General features: G+C 39.7%; 1 protein-coding gene across 4 annotated transcripts in view; it reads left to right on the top strand.

Annotated features, from left to right (window-relative positions):
* ssbp3b (single stranded DNA binding protein 3b) overlaps positions 1-21,617 on the top strand; it is a 32,238-nt gene that overhangs the window by 10,008 nt on the left and 613 nt on the right. Inside the window, exons 5-19 of one of the 4 annotated variants that reach the window (XM_061977978.1) lie at positions 5,166-5,255; positions 6,295-6,369; positions 6,548-6,610; positions 7,680-7,743; positions 10,078-10,151; positions 10,246-10,310; positions 10,389-10,437; positions 10,739-10,774; positions 10,855-10,906; positions 11,003-11,067; positions 13,406-13,484; positions 13,559-13,587; positions 13,672-13,773; positions 14,061-14,101; positions 21,101-21,617. The exon at positions 21,101-21,617 is cut by the window's right edge and continues 613 nt beyond it. In XM_061977978.1, coding sequence (XP_061833962.1) covers positions 5,166-5,255; positions 6,295-6,369; positions 6,548-6,610; positions 7,680-7,743; positions 10,078-10,151; positions 10,246-10,310; positions 10,389-10,437; positions 10,739-10,774; positions 10,855-10,906; positions 11,003-11,067; positions 13,406-13,484; positions 13,559-13,587; positions 13,672-13,773; positions 14,061-14,101; positions 21,101-21,116 — 900 coding nt within the window. In that variant the 3' untranslated portion in view covers positions 21,117-21,617. The remainder of the gene's footprint in view (positions 1-5,165; positions 5,256-6,294; positions 6,370-6,547; positions 6,611-7,679; positions 7,744-10,077; positions 10,152-10,245; positions 10,311-10,388; positions 10,438-10,738; positions 10,775-10,854; positions 10,907-11,002; positions 11,068-13,405; positions 13,485-13,558; positions 13,588-13,671; positions 13,774-14,060; positions 14,102-21,100) is intronic. The other 3 variants (XM_061977980.1, XM_061977979.1, XM_061977981.1) reach the window with 3 other exon arrangements.

Raw genomic sequence — 21,617 nt, 5'->3', positions numbered from 1 at the left:
GACCTTTTCTATCCTTCTACAGTGATTCAAGGGTTCAGAGAATATTTTAAGTGTGAACAAGTACAGACTAAATCATGGTTATTGAGGACAGGGGGGTAGTCCTTTAAAGAGGTCCCTTAGGAAGCTGTCAGGAAGGCCTCGGACAAGAGCTCATCGCCAGAGGCAAGGCTGAGACATCTGCCCCTCTTTCCTGTACCAGAGCGTTATACGCAGAGACGAAGTTCGTTTATAGACCGGGAACTGCACCAGGTTCACAGCTGTCATTTTACAGTCTTTGTTAGCTTCACAACTCAATTGTATTGTTGGTATGTGTTTATTAGGACTATGATGTTTTCATATATTTGAGTCTATTGAAGTTCGGTTGTAACTATCCCTTTCAGGTTGTTGAGACAAAATGTAGCACAATCTCTTCCTTCTGTACTGTTCACAGCAGTATTCAAAAGTTATGATGCCACTGTTCTTTCTGAGAGAAGAACACACACTTAAATCTTATCAGAGTTTTATTTAAAACAATTTAATAAAATAAATCGACAAAATATATTTTCCATCGTTTCCCACAGACAGGCAATCAATTTGTGGGGGTGGGGGTGTGTCCAAAGATATGGTGCATGTCAAAATGTGGTCACTGTATAATTTGCATAAATATGTATGTATATATATATATATATATGTACAGTACAGGCCAAAAGTTTGGACACACCTTCTCATTCAATGCGTTTTCTTTATTTTCATGACTATTTACATTGTAGATTGTCACTGAAGGCATCAGAACAAAAAAGGTGAAATAACTGAAAACATGTTTTATATTCTAGTTTCTTCAAAATAGCCACCCTTTGCTCTGATTACTGTTTTGCACACTCTTGGCATTCTCTCGATGAGCTTCAAGTGGTAGTCACCTGAAAGGGTTTTCACTTCACAGGTGTCATAGTTTTGATGCCTTCAGTGACAATCTACAATGTAAATAGTCATGAAAATAAAGAAAACGCATTGAAATGAGAAGGTGTGTCCAAAAATTTGACCTGTACTGTATGTATGTATGTATGTATGTATGTATGTATGTGTGTATATATATATATATATATATATATATATATATATATATATATATATATGTGTGTACTGTGTATATATATATATATGTATATATATATATATATGTGTACTGTGTATATATGTATGTATATATATATATATATATATATATATATATATATATATATATATATATACACACACATATATGTACTGTATGTATGTATGTATGTATATATATATATATATATATATATATATATATATATACATACAGTACATATATGTGTGTATATATATATATATATATATATATATTAGAGATGCGCGGTTTGCGGGCACAACCGCGCAGTCCGCGGATTATCCGCGGATCGGGCGGATGAAATAAAAAAAAATTAGATTTTATCGCCGGGTCGGGTCGGGTCGGGTGGTTGAAATAACAAAAAATTAGATTTTAAATAGATTCAGGCGGGTGGCAGTTAAACCAATTCGGAAATATATATACATAGTTAAATGTTGTTACCCACATACGAAAAACGAGCAGGCACCTGCAGCATATGCCACAACAGAAGAAAAAAAAAAGAGATGGACACTTTTACGGAGCGGAGAAGGGACGCCTCGCCGGGGTCCGGGACCGAGGCCCCTTCCCCCGAGAGGGCCCCACCGGGAGCCGTAGCTGAGGCGATCCGCGAGAAGGGCCCGACGCACGTCCAGGGTCACCACCGCGGCCGGCGTCACGCGCAGCAGGTAAGCAGCTTACCTGCCCGCCACCCCCGTGGCCGGGGGCTCGTAACAGGGGTCACTCCGCGCGCTCCGCCCGCGCAGCTTACCTGCCCGCCACTCCTGTTGCCGGGGGCGCGTAACAGGGGTCACTCCGCGCGCAGTGCGCTCACGAAAGGGGTGGGGCTCACCCTGGTTGATATAGACAGCAGCTAGGACGGTGGCCATGGAAGTTGGAACCCGCTAAGGAGTGTGTAACAACCCACCTGCCGAATCAACTAGCCCTGAAAATGGATGGCGCTGGAGCGTCGGGCCCATATAGCCGGCCGTCGCCGGCAGCGAGACGCGCTTGGAGGTGCGCTCAGCGCGGCTCCCATATGATTGCGCACTGGTGTGCGTCTGGGTCGTGACAGCGTGGCACGCGAATGTCTGTGCTGCATTGGATCAGTCTCCTTTCTTTAACAGGCAAAAGCTTTATAACCTCACTAATGCCTTGCATCGTCTATATTAGATATATAACAACGGGCGGATGCGGTTCTGATCAAATGTTAGATCGGGTGGATTGCGGATGGTTGACGACTTTCTGATGCGGTTGCGGATGAAATAATTGCCTATCCGCGCATCTCTAATATATATATATATATATATACACACACATATATGTATGTGTATATACTGTATATATGTGTGTGTATATATATATATATATATATATATATGTATGTATGTGTATGTATGTATGTGTGTGTATGTGTATATATATATATATATATATATTTACATACACATTAATTAATCATATTCTACTTAGTGAACATTTGTTTACCACTGTCAGGCCTGGAACCAATTAGCTGTGATAAAAGAGGGACCACTGTACATATAAAAATAGTTTAAGGGGGTTCTTCTGCACCAAACTCTTCCAAGCATGCTTTTATGAACCTTGCTTTTTTGTACTGTGACAACCATGCTCTCCCAAATGTCCTGGTAAGAACAAGAATTCAAGTCAGGTGTCTAGCCCAAGTCCTCGTGTGCATATTACGGTAGGTGGTTTATGCAAACCAAAAAAGGCACCATTGCGCATAATATGTTTGAATCAATTTCTTGCATTTTCCTCCACATTTCCCTCACTGTCCTGTAACACCACTTTGTAAATACCTACAAAGTGTGTGTCTGTGTGGCGTTGGGGCCCGAGTTCTCCTTTTGGCCTCACTTCTCTGCCCGCTGAGGTATTTCACAGTGGCCCTGCAGTGGCAGCCTGAGCAGATATAATTAGGGGGAGGTGCAGTCGATACAGGGAGTGTGTTGGCTATTGACCAGTAATGTCTTTAGTGCTGAAGGGCTCCAGACAGTGTTTGCATATTTGAGTGGGGCTGCTCGTACAGCCATCCTTCCATCATTGTCGTAATCGGTCCTTGTTTGTGTACCATCTACACAGCCAAAATGCACCCCAATTGGAGCCGTCTCCTGTTCCAACTACACCGGAGCTCAGAAAGCATTAGCACATCTCATGTTGCCTTCGATACAAGCAAGAAAAAACCCAGGCAATTAAGGAGCGTGTGACCAAAGCAAATGGCACATTAGTGAATTAGGGCTGTGGTTTTTTGTGCAGGAAATCGGTCGGTCGGGCATCCCTCTTGCTGTGTAGCAGCACTTTCGAGCCACTGACTCAGTGATTCCCTGCTGATGCCTATCTGATTCACTGGCTCCCGTATCAGTGGGAGCTTTGGATTTGCCTGGAGAACCCTATAAATAATTTTACCTTTTTTCACCTTCATTATACCTCTGCCATGTAGAAGCATAAGCGTGAGGTTATGTTTTACTTGGTAATTAGGGAAAGAAAATAATGGATAATGATTAAGAATAATTATGGGATAGGCTCCAGCACCCCCGCAACCCTGAGAGAGACAAGGGGTAGAAAATGGACGGATGGAAAGAATAAATAAATGCTTGAAACATACATTATAATCAATTAATACAGATAATAAAGATATATACAAAATATATAATAAGGTTACTGGGGTTCAATCCCCACCTTCTACCATCCTAGTCACGTCCGTTGTGTCCTTGGGCAAGACACTTCACCCCTTGCTCCTGATGGCTGCTGGTTAGCGCCTTGCATGGCAGCTCCCGCCATCAGTGTGTGAATGTGTGTGTGAATGGGTGAATGTGGTACCGGTAATACTGTCAAAGCGCTTTGAGTACCTTGAAGGTAGAAAAGCGCTATACAAGTATAACCCATTTATTTATTTATTTAAGTAATGTCTTGTTAATTAAACCATTGATGGTGTAATGGTACACACTTCTGCCTTTCATGGCAGAGGGCTTTGAATAATAGTAAGCTAAATAAAAATATTTAAAAAATATAACACAATGGTTCTCAGCATTCTGTTTCTTCCGTGTAAGCAACGTATGCGTGTAGTGGCTTATATTAGGACATTGCTTGAGTTCTTAGCCCATCTGTAATATTACTCCACATATTTACACACATACTTGAAAGTTGTTGGTTGGGTTATTCAGCAGGATTTTTACAAAACACAAGCAGAAACGTTGCGGCGTGTTGTCAAAGTCCACCTGCCTCGAGACCAAGTAGAGACACCGAAAAAGGCTTGTGCGTCAGTTGGCATACAATTTACAGTGTGTATTATCACGATCTGCAGGACCCGAGTTAAAACGTATCACCTAATAGAATAAATCAGATGCACATGTTTCGATTTGTGTATAACCTTGGTGGAGGTCTACAGTCTACTAAGTGCAATTGGGAATAGGAATTTTGGAGCTTTTATGGTAGGAAATGAAGCTCCCTCACATTGTTATACGTGGAACAATGTCAGAATGGATTATATGTGTCTAACTTGTGTATGTTTTTCTTTCTGGCCACCCATGTCAGGGGTCTTTAACAAGTAGCTCGTGAACTACCGCCTGCCACCTGATTTTGAGTAGCTCACCAAAAGGTCAAATAATATTTCCCTAAACCTTTAGTATTCCTATACGGTACCGGTTCAATTTAGACACAATGCCTCTATTTAATGTCACAAAACAACATAACGTCAATGACCGCCCTGTCTGAGTGGAGATCAGTTTGATAAAGTACCATTTAAATGTCATACAAATAAAACACATATTGCGCACTCTTTTTCTGTCTTCTTGTCAAAGTACCGGTAGTTGTGAGTTTAAGATTATTGGTTTACTGTATGTATGTTTTGCAGATTGACAATGCTAGTGGCCAATATGAGCAATATACTGGATTCAGCTCTGCTTATTTCTAACCATATGGGACCAATTACAGTGCAACCTAATAAAACTGTACTCACATTCTCTCAAAAAAGTGTGCCATTTCCTCATTGGTTGCAGTCCGAGCCTTGCGTGAGACAGTCTGATGCTTTTTCTTTAAAAACTATTCTTATGTTACCCAGAGTGCGGCAGCAGCCCCCAGCCCTGTAATGGGAGGGATGCCCCCTGGTGACGGTATGCCGGGAGGACCGATGCCGCCTGGATTTTTCCAGGTGAGTTCAGCGCCACACTTTCATCACATTACAGTGAACCCCCCCCCAACATTCAGTGCACCACTTTTTAATTGCAAGTTAAACATCCTTTCAGTCATTTCCTGCAGCTTCAGTTTTTAGTGCTATTATTGATTTGTGAACATTGTGATACACCTGTCCACATTTAAGTACACCCACATAATTTACAAATCATTATGCAGAGAGCTGTTGCATACATTGCAATTACCATACTTCGCTAAATGAAAACACTTTTCATGAAGCGTGTGTGAGATGTGAATGCGTACCTAATATTGCTCATCTCCTTCACTCAGATGAGTGAACCTTTAGTAAGCATCACAGATGTTTAGTATGGCCAGGTTCATCCAGTGCTGTAAACAAGCAAGGTGTGGTCTGGCCATTTCCCCTAATGGAGAAATCGAAGCGTGCTGCACCGACTGTTAATCAATGCAAATCATGATGCTCAGCTGTTGTCAGGCAACTGTGGAACTAAGAGGTAGCTCTAAGATCCGAACCAAAGTGTTAACTTAATGATCAGGAAGCTGTGGCTCATTATGTGTGTTCATGTAAATTCCGCGAAAAAACATTTTGACATTGATGTAAGCACATTGCAGATTCCAATGGAGGAGTCTCAATTAGACCCCTCGCTCTCTTTTAGATCAGCAGAATTAGCTCGAAAGTGTGCGCGCTGCCGCTAAGTGTTGTTATAAAGCTAATTGCACATAGCTTAATTGATGCTGTTATTTTGGGGGGAAATTAGCGCTGATAACATGCTGCATGCAGCAGGATTCTTAATGTCTTGATTGACAGGTGGGAGAGAGCCCACATCCTCTCCATGCCTCGTCTCTCATTCAAGGCCAAGTCCTCATGCGCTTGCTCCTCTCTGCTCGGCTTTCTTTACCGCCGTTTTGTACACAAAATCGAGCTTGTTTTGTTTGGCACCTCTCGCTCTCTAACTGTCCTCTGCCCTGCAGTAACCCTGCTTATCTGTCTCTGTCTTTGCCCCGTTTTCTCCCTGCCGTCATTTTGTGCAATGCCACAGGGTCCTCCTGGTCCCCAGGGCTCTCCTCACCCTCAGCCTCCTCCCCCTAACAATATGATGGGACCACACAGTCAGGTAACGCTCCCTTTCCCACGTTGGCCCTCTTTTTCTCTGTTGTTGCTGTCTACAGTCGAACACTGCTTACGACTTCATGCTTTGCTTTGTATCTCAGTCTAATGCTTTATGCTACCTTTTAGAGAAGGAAAATTCACTTTTTAAATAGAAATCTCACACAGATTTTTTTCTGTCCTAGTCCTTCATGTCACCTCGCTTTGCCGGGGGCCCTAGAGGTCCCCCCATAAGGATGGTAAACCAGGTAAAGCATACACACACATTCATGGAAGCAAACAGAACATTCAGTTTATCAAAACCTTTGTACCCCGGTCCAATTTTAAGTGATTTTCTTTGTATTTGTTGATTCGATGTCTTCTCACTGAAAATATATTTTTGTGCTGTCAAAGAACAACACATCTACGGTCCGTAATATCATCAAAAGGTTCAGAGAATCTGGAGAAATCACTACACGTAAGCGATGATATTGCGGACCTTGGATCCCTCAGGCGGTACTACATCAAAAAGCGACATCCGTGTGTAAAGGATATCACCACATGGGGCTCAGAAACACTTCAGAAAACCACTGTCAGTAACTACAGTTGGTCGCTTACACGTAACTGTAAGTGCAAGTTAAAACTCTACTATGCAAAGCGAAAGCCATTTATCAACAACACCCAGAAAGATGGACTGATGCAAAGTGGAAAACTGTTCTGTGGGCTGATGAGTCCACATTTCAAATTTGTTTTTGGAAACTGTGGACGTTGTGTCCTCCGGAACAAAGAGGAAAAGAACCATCCGGACTGGTATAGGACAAATTTGAAGGATTAACCAAAATATTCATGTGAATTAATTATGATTAAAAAATTTTTTTTTTGCCCCCATTTAAGCATTTATAAAGGCGCTAATATTGAAAGTCCCTCTGGCTCTCACTGCCCCCCCTAACACCTCACCATGTATCCATCATTGTCTATACTGCTTATCCTCTTTAGGGTGGGCGCTTACGCCATTATTTTTCTGTATTTTTCTCAAGCTGACACACCTTCCCTATAATTCTATGGTGTTTACCACTATAATAAATGCCCATCTAGAGCATTCTTATCAAGTATATATTTATATATATATAAATACTGAATACTTGTTGACAAAAGTATAAATACTTTTGAGCAAGAATCCTTTTTTTGGCACTCTCCCGTCATTTCTACCTGAAAATGTCATCATTGTATGAATCTATGGGCTATATAAATAAACATTGATTGATTGATTGAATCATTTTGGGCTCGACTGTGTTTTTGAAATGTCGAATTATTGATATTGATATTTTCTCCTCGCAGGCCCCAGTTGGAGGACCAGGCCCTCATCCCATGTTGCCTAATATGGACCCCACACGACCGCAAGGTACGAATCGCCATTGTTTCATCCCTAAACAGTGCAGCATTATATATTCTCACATAGTGCCTGGATACGTTTTTTTACCGAACTAGAAGTAGCTACATGGAAAACAAAAGTGAATACGCACAGCATTGCGGCATGAGCACAGAGGCAACTTGAGTGCTCCGTGTCTACATATTATCTTCGAAAGATGAAAATTTGACAATTCGATTCGGAGGAGTCTGATTCAACTTATCAACCTTGCAGTCGAATCGTCTGACATTAAAACTCCTTGAAAGGGAGGCGAGAAAGTACCCGCTAAAGCTCCCTGTATACAGCAGGCGTTTTGGGAAGAGAGATTGATTGTGTGCATCATTTGTTATTCAAATACTGTATTAGTAAAATATTATTGTGTGAAGAAAAATTGCTTTTAGAGAATAAGAAATAACTATATACAGTTTCAGCTGTCACTTTCAGCCTTTTCTTCAGAACGGTCATTGCTTCCTGGTGTGACATCTTGTGGCTACAGGGTTGTAACATTTTTGGCGGATATCTGTGTTTTTAAACATTTATTTTCGCATCAAAATATCACTTCCACGTTTTTTGATTAAATATCAATATAAATACGATGTAAAGAAAATGTTGCTATTTTGGTTATTGTCCTAATTTTAACACACAATAATATTTACTAATGGGAGAATGTTTCTGCATGGGAGATGTGATTGAGGCTTGTCAGGGCGCGATGATGTCAGACACAAAGCTCGCCGTCAACTCGGGTGGGACTTGCCGGGGAGTGTCACCTTGTCTCGGAGGTGTAGCTCTTTTATTTTAGAATAGAATAGAATAGAACAGATCTTTATTGTCATTGTACATTGTACAACAAAATTGCAAGCAAACTCATTTAGTGCAAATTCATAATGACACATAAAAAACATAAGAACATTGGTACTAAGATAAATGGATAAAAATAAATACATAAAATACCAAGCACACAGCTCACATTCTTTTGTATGCCTTGTGTTCAGCGACACTATTGCCCTCGGGTAGAAAGGGTTCTTGGACCTGTTTGTCCGGCATTTTATCGTCCTGTATCTCCTGCCCAAGGGAAGCAGTTCAAAAAGTTTATGTCCGGGATGAGATGGGTCCCTTATGATGTTTTGGGGCCTTTTTGAGGCACCTGGCACTGTAGGAAGGGGAGAGAGCAGCCAGTGATCTTCATGGCAGTTTTTATGACCCTCTGAATTTTACGAATGTAATGATCCATCTGCTGGTTTACATACGGAAACTTTGTTACAGCTTTTACTTCCTCTATTTACTCAAGTTTGATGTCCTCTATGTGCTATACTAGAGCCGAGAAGGTCACAAATTGTGGTTCTGCCTTTTTTTAAGATGGTAAAAAGTATTTGTTTTGTTCACTTTAATGAAATACTATTTTCATTTTATTGAGGCCCTAGTGTGTGAATGTGAGTGTGAATGTTGTCTGTCTATCTGTGTTGGCCCTGCGATGAGGTGGCGACTTATCCAGGGTGTACCCCGCCTTTCGCCCGAATGCAGCTGAGATAGGCTCCAGCACCCCCCGCGACCCCGAACGGGACAAGCGGTAGAAAATGGATGGATGGATGGATGATGTATTAAGTTAATTTTGGAATAATCACGTACTGTACATGTGCGAAAGCACATCCATGTGACATTAGTGACACCTAGTGACCAGTCAGTGTACACTACTACATAATATCATCTGTTTATTTCTCTTAAAAAACACCTTAGGTTCGACTGATGGTCGGCTATGGGCAAAATCTTAACGAATCAGATTTGACTATGAAAATCCTTAGTCATTAGACAGCCCTACTACCTATAACAAAGATCAGTGGTTCAGAAACCTTTTCCACAAAGTACAACCTCAGAAAACACTTGGCTTTTCAAGTACCACCATCATGACCAACATTAAAGTACAGTAGCGTAGTTGCCCTAAGTATTCATTAACAAAATGGCAGATGATTTATTTAACAAGTATAGTCAATACTTTTGGCCGTTGTAACATTACACACAGTTTGAACAGTTACACTGTGTTTGAATACAGGAAAACTGTATTTTGGCGTAGCACTAGTTTGATAATCATTGACATAGATTGTCTTACAGCACAGGAGGCAGCTTTGCAACAGCTGAGTGGCAATCGGTAAAACTCCACACTTTGATGAATCCGAGGGATCATTTAGTGTATGCACCTTGGTAGGTGCTGCTGTTTTGGTTAGCATCAGGGTTCAAACTACCGGTAACCTAGTGATTCATTAAAATAAGTTAAGGGTGTTGTCAAGGAGCTGTTCACTTCCATCTTCTCATGAGCCGTTTCCTTCCCTACAGGTCACCCTAACTTGGGGCCCATGCAGAGAATGAGCGGCCCTCGAGGCATGGGGCCAATGGGTCCTGGCCCTCAGGTAGGCCCCTCCCCTCGAAACTGTTACATTTTAAGTTCCCACAGATTCTCTCATTGCTGTTTTTTTATTTTTTTAAATTATTTTGTTTTTTCAGAGCTTTGGTGGTGGGATGAGGCCCCCACACAACACCATGGGTCCCGGCATGCCAGGAGTGAACATGTGAGCCTTTAATTTAGTCACTCCGTTTCAACCGCAGTGCATTTTCATTCTGAGACTTACACGGCTTTTACCATTCAGGGGACCTGGGACTGGTCGACCATGGCCCAATCCTAACAATGCGAACTCTGTAAGTACACACACACACACACACACACACACACACACAAACACACACACACATTTACACTAAAGACAGGGAAGTGCTGGTTCAGATTGCAGTCGGATCTTCTCTCAGAGCGGCAGAAGTCTTAATGTGCTCCAAGGTTGCCATCTTGGGATGCAATTGTGGTATTATGTGTCACGTTTTCCACAGACAGCCTAATGTTGTTACGATGATGCAATGATGAACGATGACAATTTGAGGTATACAACAGAGTGGTTTGCCTTCCCATCTCTGGTCAGTAATGCTCTTGTGTTTTGGGTTACAGATGCCTTACTCATCGCCATCTCCTGGCGCGTACGGGGTGAGAAGACATCATTTCCCTTTCCACAAACATGTTTTAAACAAATAATGTTTGAAGTAACGTGTTAATGTTTTTTGAAGGGAGCATCTGGAGGAGGACCCCCAGGGACTCCCATCATGCCCAGCCCTGCAGGTCACTACTTCCTGTTACCGATGATGCTAATCACTGTCAAGTCCATGCATTATCCAGTACCATTTATATATATGTATGTTTGTTTTATATATACAGACTCCAACAACTCTGGTGACAATTTGTACACCATGATCAACACTGGACCTGGCAACCGAAATAATGTAGGTTCCTCCTTGACAATGTTTTTATAATTGTTTTATACTACCAAACATTTAAGGTTGCTCCATACTGGCATTTTGGAACAATTAGAAATATAAATAATTCACTATAATTGTGCAGACAATGTTTTAGCATTAAATTAAAGGTATTGCAAGTGTAAAAGTAATTGTTAGTATTACCATGAATTGATTTACGTGGAGCCCGACTTAAACAAGTTGAAAAACTTATTCGGGTGTTACCATTTAGTGGTCAATTGTACGGAATATTACTGTACTGTGCAATCTACTAATAAAAGTCTCAATCAATCAAAAAAAGGTAAAAAAATCAATAAAGCGCCCACGGGATAATGTGAAGGGCGATTATCAGCACTGTTTTCATCTCGCAAGTTTAAAAAGAAATTAACCTCTGGGACAACTACATAACGCTACATTTGATGAGTGGTTACATTTATGGTGATGCTGGCATCATAAAACCTATTAATTGTACAGGTAGCATTTTAGAAAACATTCTCAACTGTCATGTCAAGTGTAAAAAGAAGTATCAGATATGCTTTCGTGTAAAATTTGTTCTGTAGTCCCATTATTAATGCCCATTCTCGCAATTACTCCACCTTGATACATTTTGAATATTTAAGATGCTGTAAGTGAACGAGTGAATGTCAATACATGCTAAGCTAACTGAACAAAACATCCACGTTAGCTTTGTGTTATAAGTGACGAAGGAAATTAGTGTAATATCTAATAACTAGGGCTGTCAAAAATAACAAGTTACCTCATACAAGAATTACAATAATCATGTACATACTCAGCACATTTTTTTGTTCCTTTACCTTCTAATCTATTCTAACAATAAAATTGCATTTGTGTCCAAATATTGGGGTCTTCTTAAGATTAATTACGTTTTTTTGAGTTATTTGAAATTATGCAAGCGAGTAAAACTATTAGTAATTCTTAGCCGTGATTAATCCAAATTCAAAGGTGTGATTAATCTGATTTAAAAAGCAAATAATCGTTTGACAGCAATACTAACATATCACAATAATAATGCATTCATTTTTTTTTAACAATCTGTGAAGGGCCAATATAAAGAGCTACGGGCCAAAATTGGCCCCTGGTTCCACACTTTGGACATCCATGGTTTTGAAGCATCCACATCTGCCAGCAGGCTCACGTCCAAATACACAAACCCTATGATTTGATGCTTTGGCATTTGTTTAATTACCAGTATCAAACATTGTAACTAGGGATGTCCGATAATATCAGACTGCCGATATTATCGGCCGATAAATGCTTTAAAATGTAATATTGGAAATTATCGGTATCGGTTTCAAAAAGTAAAATTTATGACTTTTTAAAACGCCGCTGTGTACACGGACATAGGGAGAAGTACAGAGCGCCAATAAACCTTAAAGGCACTGCCTTTGCGTGCCGGCCCAATCACATAATATCTATGGCTTTTCACACACACATAAGTGATTGCAACGCATACTTGGTCAACAGCCATACAGGTCACACTGAGGGTAGCCGTATAAACAACTTTAACACTGTTACAAATATGCGCCACACTGTGAACCCACACCAAACAAGAATGACAAACACATTTCGGGAGAACATCCGCACCGTAACACAACAGAACAAATACCCAGAACCCCTTGCAGCACTAACTCTTCTGGGACGCTACAATATACACCCCCGCTACTCCCTAACCCCCACCTCCCCACCTAAACCCTGCCCACCTCAACCTCCTCATGCTCTCTCAGGGAGAGTATGTCCCAAATTCCAAGCTGCTGTTTTTGAGGCATGTTCAAAAAATTAATGCACTTTGTGACTTCAATAATAAATATGGCAGTGCCATGTTGGCATTTTTTTCCATAACTTGAGTTGATTTATTTTGGAAAACCTTGTTACATTGTTTAATGCATCCAGCGGGGCATCACAACAAAATTAGGCATAATAATGTGTTAATTCCACGACTGTATATATCGGTATCGGTTGATATCGGTATCGGTAATTAAGAGTTGGACAATATCGGAATATCGGACATCGGCAAAAAAGCCATTATCGGACATCTCTAATTGTAACAATTATAAATCAGAAAAGACGAAAATCATCATTAAGTGGCTTTTAAAGTTAATTATTACGCTGTAATTTGATGACCGTTCTCTGCGTTCGACACTTATCTCAAATCTAAAAAAAAAAGTTAGCCGTACTATAAAACTAAAAAAAATTAAGTGGCGTTGCCATCATAAAACCTGGTGTCCTTCCATCCTGTCAAATATGTTTTGCACTCAAATGCCTTAAAGCGAAGACCTAACTACACGCTCTCTTGCTTCCGTTTTAGTTCCCTATGGGTCCTGGCTCTGATGGACCCCTGGGAGCCATGGCTGGGATGGAACCGCATCACATGAACGGGTCATTAGGTAAAACGGGGCCTGTTGTAATACACAAGACTGTTTTTGTTCATTCCTCATCTTAATGGTCTTGGTTGTTTTAGGCTCTGGCGACATGGACGGCATGAACAAGGTAAACCTTACTCGAAACACGCATGTGACCATATATAGTCTCTCTACGTGTCTAGTCCAAGCATTTTTTTTTTTTGTCTCACAGAATTCTCCAAACAATTTAAGTGGCATTAGCAATCCTCCCGGGACCCCAAGAGATGATGGAGAGCTGAGTGGGAACTTCCTCCACTCCTTTCAGAGCGAGAACGTAGGTCCTCCCTTTTTGTCGTCATTTGATGAACTTTAGTAAACATAGCATGAGGACATCCTCGAGAGTCTGCTGGTTTTGGGTTTTGATGGAGGTGGGGGGGGGGCAATGTTAGTATATATTGTATAATTTTGTGAAAAAAATCCACGAGCTATGCTGTTTTGATAACCTTATTACACAGCAGCCATTGTGACATAAGTATAGTAATAGTAAAACTGTGAATTGTAAGTTGGATGCAGTTAGCAGACAAAACACAAACAAAACTGGTTTTTCACCAAACTTTGCAGGGAGGTGGCTCATGGGTCAAGGAAGAACCGATTTCTTATTGGTGAGGATCTGGATAAAGATGCCGTTACAGGAATTGATTTTTCACTGTTGGCGCTTTTCCGCTGCGCAGTAACAGCTCGGCTCAGCTTTACTCGTCGGGGACGGTATTGTTTTTGTTATTTTTTTGGGTTCTTTGTTGTGGTTGGGTTTTTTTTTACTTTTAAATCTATACTGTGTGAAACTAAAAAACAAAAAAACAAGCCGCATTGAATGCATCAATATGCTAACAAACACCAACAACAATGGAGGAAAACGGAGGTCTCCTGTTTTACTACATCGATGTTGGTAAGAAGACCAGTTTTATTCAAGAGGAGACTTGAGGGCCGCTGCAGCCAAGTGGAGACTGTGGGGTATAATACTGCCGCAACAGGGTAAGCTAACGTTAGCATGTGTGTTTATTGTTGTTATTTCTATGTGTGTATCTTCAAATGTTACAATGACTGCTGCACCAGTGAGCGGCCAGCAGTGGTTTACATCACTTGTATGGTATCAGCTCTATTAACTAGAAATAGTACCCGGTTGTACCTTTTTATTGGTCAATAGCTGGGTTGCATACAATGTTCCCTCTAAGGTGCGCGCCTGTGCAATTGCGCACTGCTCAAGCGTCCTCTGCGCACGGCAAATCTATGCCACGCACAAAATCAAATAACAAATTAAGCGCATAACAATTTTCGACACGACACGGACACGACAGAGAAAACAGTTTTCGTCATCATTGTTCAAATATTGTAACGTCTGTCGAGACGCTTTGAGGACATGAATTCCATCCATCACTTTACTGAGCAAAACTCTTTATTGTCGGCCATAAACACATCACCAAAACATTAGTAAAAAAAATGATATCTAGCAAAACTGGTCATTTTCTGCAGTACAAACCAGACCAAAAGCAACTTTGTTATATCAACAGCAGCCGCTCGCTCTTTCTCACTTGCGCCAACACATGCACATATGGCACTTAGCCAGTGATGCGTTTACAGCCACACAAAAAGTTGGACAACTCCAACACCACACATAAAGTGTAATTCCAGGTCGTTACACTATGATTTACCAATCAAATGTGTGCTTATTCTAGTGTCATTTATTAGGAATCTTAATTTATAAATATTAATCATGAAATGCTGTTAGTATATTAAATAAATACTAATAAAAATATATTTTTTACAAACAGGAAGTTGCAGGAATGTACACATGATCCCCTGCTTACATCTCATTGTGCAACATGTGAATGTTTTAATGGGAACTAAATGCAATGTCTGAAAGGGGTACAAATTATTTCCAAAGCAGGACCTCCACCCAGACAAACAATACAAGTACACCGTTCATGAAAAACAATATTTTTTGTTATTGTCATTGTAAGTGGGCCTAAACACTTATATTAGAAAATAACCTCATGGAAATGACTGCTGTCATTTGATTATAATAATACGGTAAGAGAATGTTGTCTGTCCATCTGTGTTGGCCCTGCGATGAGGTGGGGACTTGTCCAGGGTGTACCCCGCCTCCCGCCCGAATGCAGCTGAGATAGGCTCCAGCACCCCCTCGCAACCCCGAAAGGGACAAGCGGTAGAAAATGGATGGATGGATGGAGATTGAACTTGTTATTTAGTCAGGTTTGGGACAGGTGTGCTGCTGGTGTAGCCACAGTGTGCTCGTCTGATGTTGCTCACATGGGCTCCACTGAATTCTCAGGGAGTTTTTGCGTTTGCTCACACACATGAACAATTAGAGGGAACATTGGTTGCATATAATGTCGTATCCGATTTTCTTCTTTGCGGCTTAATTCACACGATAGTCAAGCAGCTTGAGCGTAGCATTAAAACAAGTGAGAGTGAGTGTAGAGTTTGAGCAGAACTCTACACAGAAAATGCCGTATTGCTGTTTTTGGGTGTTCCAGTCGTTCAAATAGAGAGATAGAAAAGAGTTTTAAAAGAGCCCGGAAAGAAGTGGCTCATAAAGTTATTAAAGTCGTAGAAGGAAATGGCTCTTAAAAATATCACTGTCACCATCTTGTGGAATACAATCGGACCATGCTTGTGTCTGCAGTGATCACTTTGTAAAATGTTTGTTTGAACATTTGATTTGTTTGAGAAACTTTCTGTGATGCAATGGAGTTAATTCACTACTATATTAGTAGTGTTTGAGAGCAGAACTAAGCGTAAAGAAAGGACGAGAGGCTGCAATTCTGTGTTCTTTTGTGGTTGCTATGCCTAAATGTAAGTAAGGAGACCTGGTTGTGCAAATAAACTAACGTCATTTTAAGTCCTAGTAATAAATAATATGATTGTTGGTCCAATCCACCGTAAATTAGATGAATAAATCTCTCGTGGGCTCAACAGCATATACTGAATCTTGATATCACTAGCAAACTTTGCTGATCAACGGACATTTATAGCTGAATAATGATAAGAACAACTGCAGACATGAATTGTAGACAAGACTAATATTTGTAGCAGGAAATTAACTCTAAACAAACATATCCTTTTTCTCATTAGCGTCACGATCACAGCAGCACGGTATTCGTTATTTCAATCAAATACATTACTTTGCGATGCACGAATAAGTCCAATTTTGTCTTTCACAGATTAATGTTTAATTTGTGGACCCCTCCCGATGTGAAGACATGATTTACCTCTAATCTTTTCTTCCCTAAATCAACGTGAGTGTCAAATGAAGTGAGGTCGTATCCAGCGGTAACCTCTTAATGATGAATGGTTTCAATCTTTTTTTATAATATGTGTTAAAAGTGTCACAATCCACTCCATTCCATTTTAAATATTTCTCTCATGATCGTTTATATATTAGCCTCTAAACCTTTCAAAATATGCCCAAATCTGCACTGATCCGGTAAATAAACAGTAGCCTAAAAGGACTCTAGATTATCGCCGGAAGTGCCCGGATTTGCCTCTAGGTTACGTGATTGCAGCCCAGTTATAGAAAACTATCAATAGTGAGGAAAGCCATGTACAGTCAGGTGCAGTGGAAAAACTACCCCACTAAATAGTGACATGTTCCACACTATTTGGACACTTGTTTTGCCATTTGGACAATAATGTGAGTTCATGGATAGTAAATCTATACTGCTGTACAATTTGTACACTCAATACTCTAATGTACAGTAGTACCTCAACTTACAAGCCTAATTGGTTCTGTGACACAGCTCTTAACTCAAAACACTTGCATCTCCAATCTCTAAAGTCTCCCACTGATATGAATTGAAATCTATTTAATTGGTGCTTGTCCAACCAAAAATGTCACAATTTTAACATGTATCATTTATTTTAAAAAGAAAAAAATAACTTTTTGATGGCAATATTCAGGGTATCCACGGGGACTTAGAAAGTCTTTCAACAATTTGAGTTGAAGGCCTTAAAAATGTCTTAAAATTATCCTAAGACTTAGACTTAGACTTCATTTTTATTGTCATTCAAATTTGAACTTTACAGTACAGATAAGAACGAAATGTTGTTGCATTAGCTCATGGTAGTGCAGGATAAAAAAGGAATAAGGTGCAGATATAAATAAATAGATTACTGTACAGATAAATATATTGCATTTTTGCTTATGCATCCACGTTTATGGATGTATGTTATATTGTCTTTATATTCCAGCCAGTTAATCCATTTTTGAGGGGAATTGAGGGGATTTATTATTATGGTGCGTTCAAGAGTCTTACGGCCTGAGGCCTAAAATCAGCACATTGCACATTTTGCAAAAAAAAACTGTTCTTTGGCAAATAAAAAAATGGCTGTTTTGATTTTTGTTAATATTTTTTTCAATTAGTTTACAATAGAGATGGTTCTGTTTTATTTAGTTAGTTTAACTGTTTTGTTTTCCGATGTGAAAGAGCAGTGAATGACTTATAATTTATTCAGCCCTCCGATTTTCTTTGATGTCTTTTTTTTGTCTGTATATATAGGAAATGGGCCTACGGTAAATTATATTCATTATGATCTTAAAAAGTCTGAAATTTGACTTGTTATTTTTACGGTGTAAATGGAAAAAACGACACCACCGTTTTTTTAACGGTAAAATTCTGGTTACTGAGCTGCCAGTATTTTTTTTTAACCGTAAAATCTATTATTCTTGCAGTGTACAAATTGGAAGGATCATTTTCTTTGAAGTCATAAGACTTAGACTTCCTTTTTATTGTCATTCAAATGTTAACTTTTACAGTACAGATAAGAAGGAAATGTTGTTGCATTAGCTCATGGTAGTGCAGGATAAAAAATCAATAAGGTGCATATATAAATAAATAAATTACTGTACAGATAAATGTATTGCACTTTTGCATATGCATCCACGTTTATGGATGTATATTATATTGTCTTTATATTCCAGCCAGTTAATCCATTTTTGGGGGGAATTGAGGGGATTATTATGATGCATTGAAGAGTCTTACGGCCTGAGGGAAGAAGCTGTTACTGAACCTGGAGGTTCTGCTACGGAGGCTGCAGAACCTCTGTAGCAAGTCAAGCAGATATTTAAATGCTTATTTTTATTGCAACAAAACATGTTTGAAAGTGTGATAGTAAAATAGTTGTTTCATTAATAGATATTAAAGTTGAAAAGATATTCAATTGCATGCAGTTCATGTATTTTTTTCTGTCAAAATGGAAAGAACGAATACATTTATAAAGAAAGATTAAGTACTTTATTGGCTGAATAAAATTATGTAATGGAGCGTGGAGTTTAACACCTGTGGTATAAAACAATGTATTTGTAAAATGTATAACCTATTCCATATTATACAGTAATCCCTTGTTTATTATGCATACCTGCACAATATAAGATTAGAATACATATACAGTCGTCCCTTGTTTATTGCTGTTAACTGGACATGATCGCCATAAATAAATTCCCGCGAAGTAGGAATCAAATACTACCTTCTTGATACGCAAAGTGTGGCTAAGTGAGCAGCAGAGAGAGACGGAGCGAGTGCAAATATCTAAAAAAAAACGACAAAAATGCTAAATATAAAAATGTCAACAAAACAACAAAAATTACTTTCATTGTCGTCAGATATTTGTGAAAAATGATATCAGTAGAGCTGTGAGGGGGAGGGGCAACGTGTGCCTCAGTAAGCAACAGAGAGAGAGAGCGCAAAATATCAAAAAGTATAAGTACAAAAATATTAATAAAACAACAAAAATTACTTTCATTGCCGCCAGACATTTGTGAAAAGTAGAGCTGTGAGGGAGAGGTGCAACGTGTGCCATAGTAAGCAACAGAGAGAGAGAGTGCACAATATAAAAAAAAATCAACAATGTAACAAAAATGTCTTTAAAACAACAAAAATACTTTCATTGCCGTCAGATATTTTTGAATGATGTCAGTAGAGCTGTGAAGGGGAGGGGCAAAGTGTGCCTCAGTGAGCAACATAGAGAGAGAGAGAGCGCAAAATATCAAAAAGCAACAATGTAACAAAAAATATAAATACAAAAATATTATTAAAACAACGGAAATGACTTTCTTTGTCGTCAGATATTTGTGAAAAATTAAGTCAGTAGAGCTGTGAGGGGGAGGGGCAACGTGTGCCTGAGTGAGCCGCAGAGAGACAGCGCAAAATATCAAAAAGCAACAATGGAACAAAAAGTATAAATACAAAATTGTCAATAAAACAAAAAAATGACTGTCAGATATTTGTGAAAAATGATGTTAGTAGAGCTGTGAGGGGGAGGGGCATTGTGTGCCTCAGTCAGCAACAGAGAAAGAGCGCAAAATATCAAAAAGCAACAATGGAGCAAAAAAGTATAAATACAAAACTGTCAATAAAACAAAAAAATGACTGTCAGATATTTGTGAAAAATTAAGTCAGTAGAGCTGTGAGGGGGAGGGGCAACGTGTGCCTCAGTCAGCAACCGAGAGAGAGAGAGCGCAAAATATCAAAAAGCAACAATGGAACAAAAAGTATAAATACAAAATTGTCAATAAAACAAAAAAACTCCTGTCAGATATTTGTGAAAAATTATATCAGTAGAGCTGTGAGGGGGAGGGGCTACGTGTGCCTCAGTCAGCAACAGAGAGAAAGAGCGCAAAATATCAAAAAACAACGATGTAACAAAAATTATAACTACAAAAATATTATTAAAACAATGAAAATTCACTGCTGTCAGATATTTGTGAAAAATTAAGTCAGTAGAGCTGTGAGTGAGAGAGAGAGAGAGCGCAAAATATCAAAAAGCAACGATGTAACAAAAAGTATAAATACAAAATTGTCAATAAAACAAAAAAATTACTGTCAGATATTTGTGAAAAATGATGTCAGTAGAGCTGTGAGGGGGAGGGGCAACGTGTGCGTCAGTCAGCAACCGAGAGAAAGAGCGCAAAATATCAAAATGGAACAAAAAGTATAAATACAAAATTGTCAATAAAACAAAAAAAAATACTGTCAGATATTTGTGAAAAATGATGTCAGTAGAGCTGTGAGGGGGAGGGGCAACGTGTGCCTCAGTCAGCAACAGAGAGAAAGAGCGCAAAATATCAAAAAGCAACAACGGAACAAAAATTATAAATACAAAAATATTATTAAAACAATGAAAATAACTTTCACTGCCGTCAGATATTTGTGAAAAATAAAGTCAGCAGAGCGGTGAGGGGGAGGGGCAAGGTGTGCCTCAGTCAGCAACCGAGAGAGAGAGCGCAAAATATCAAAAAGCAACAACGAAACAAAAATTATAAATACAAAAATATTATTAAAACAATGAAATTTCACTGCCGTCAGATATTTGTGAAAAATAAAGTCAGCAGAGGGGTGAGGGGGAGGGGCAATGTCTGCCTGAGCGGTGTGCTGTTTGCACTGACAGACCAGGAGAGATGCAGTGGTTGCATAAATTCAGTGAGAAAACCATGTATGGACGAGAAACTGCAAGAAAAGTATCGATCCCATCAAGTATCCGTCCGATACCAATAGAAGAATAAGAACAGACCCAATGTTTTGTGCTTGTACTATTCATTGAAGTGCATCTCTAACTCCTCTTCCTCCCTCCTTCGTCCTCTGCAGTACTCTCCAACCATGACCATGAGTGTGTGACGTCCTCCTCCTCCTCCTCCTCCCTCCACCCAGCCTCATTTGCCATCATTCCAAGGATTCGAACTCCCTCTCAGCCAAATGCATCAGCAAAGAATCAGGGATCCACACCTTAAAACAAAAAGTGAAGGACAATTTTCTCCATATTTGTCAGCAACCAGCTACTGAATCCTCTCCCTATTAGTCCTCCCCACCCTCCCGTCTTTTACAGCAAACAATTGTTTACCTCTCGTACTTTTTATTATGAATTATCGCTTGGTGCAGGAAGTGTCTCCCCGCTTTCAAACACTGGAGAGTGTACATAGACACGTACAGTACATCGTGAGCCTTTTTCTTTTCTACTACCGCTTCTCGCCACAACACGCTCGCTGCCCGCCTTTACGGATAGACGCCAGCCACGTTCGCCCCCCCGCTTTGCGTCCCATTACGGTCAGTCTGCAAAGGAGAGAAGCCGAGAATAATGTCACACACTGACCAACATTGCAATATT

The sequence above is a fragment of the Nerophis lumbriciformis genome, linkage group LG18 (assembly GCF_033978685.3).
Source record: "Nerophis lumbriciformis linkage group LG18, RoL_Nlum_v2.1, whole genome shotgun sequence".
NCBI classification, from domain to species: domain Eukaryota; kingdom Metazoa; phylum Chordata; class Actinopteri; order Syngnathiformes; family Syngnathidae; genus Nerophis; species Nerophis lumbriciformis.
Note: the sequence above shows the minus strand (reverse complement) of the source record. Positions and strands in the feature narration are given on the sequence as shown.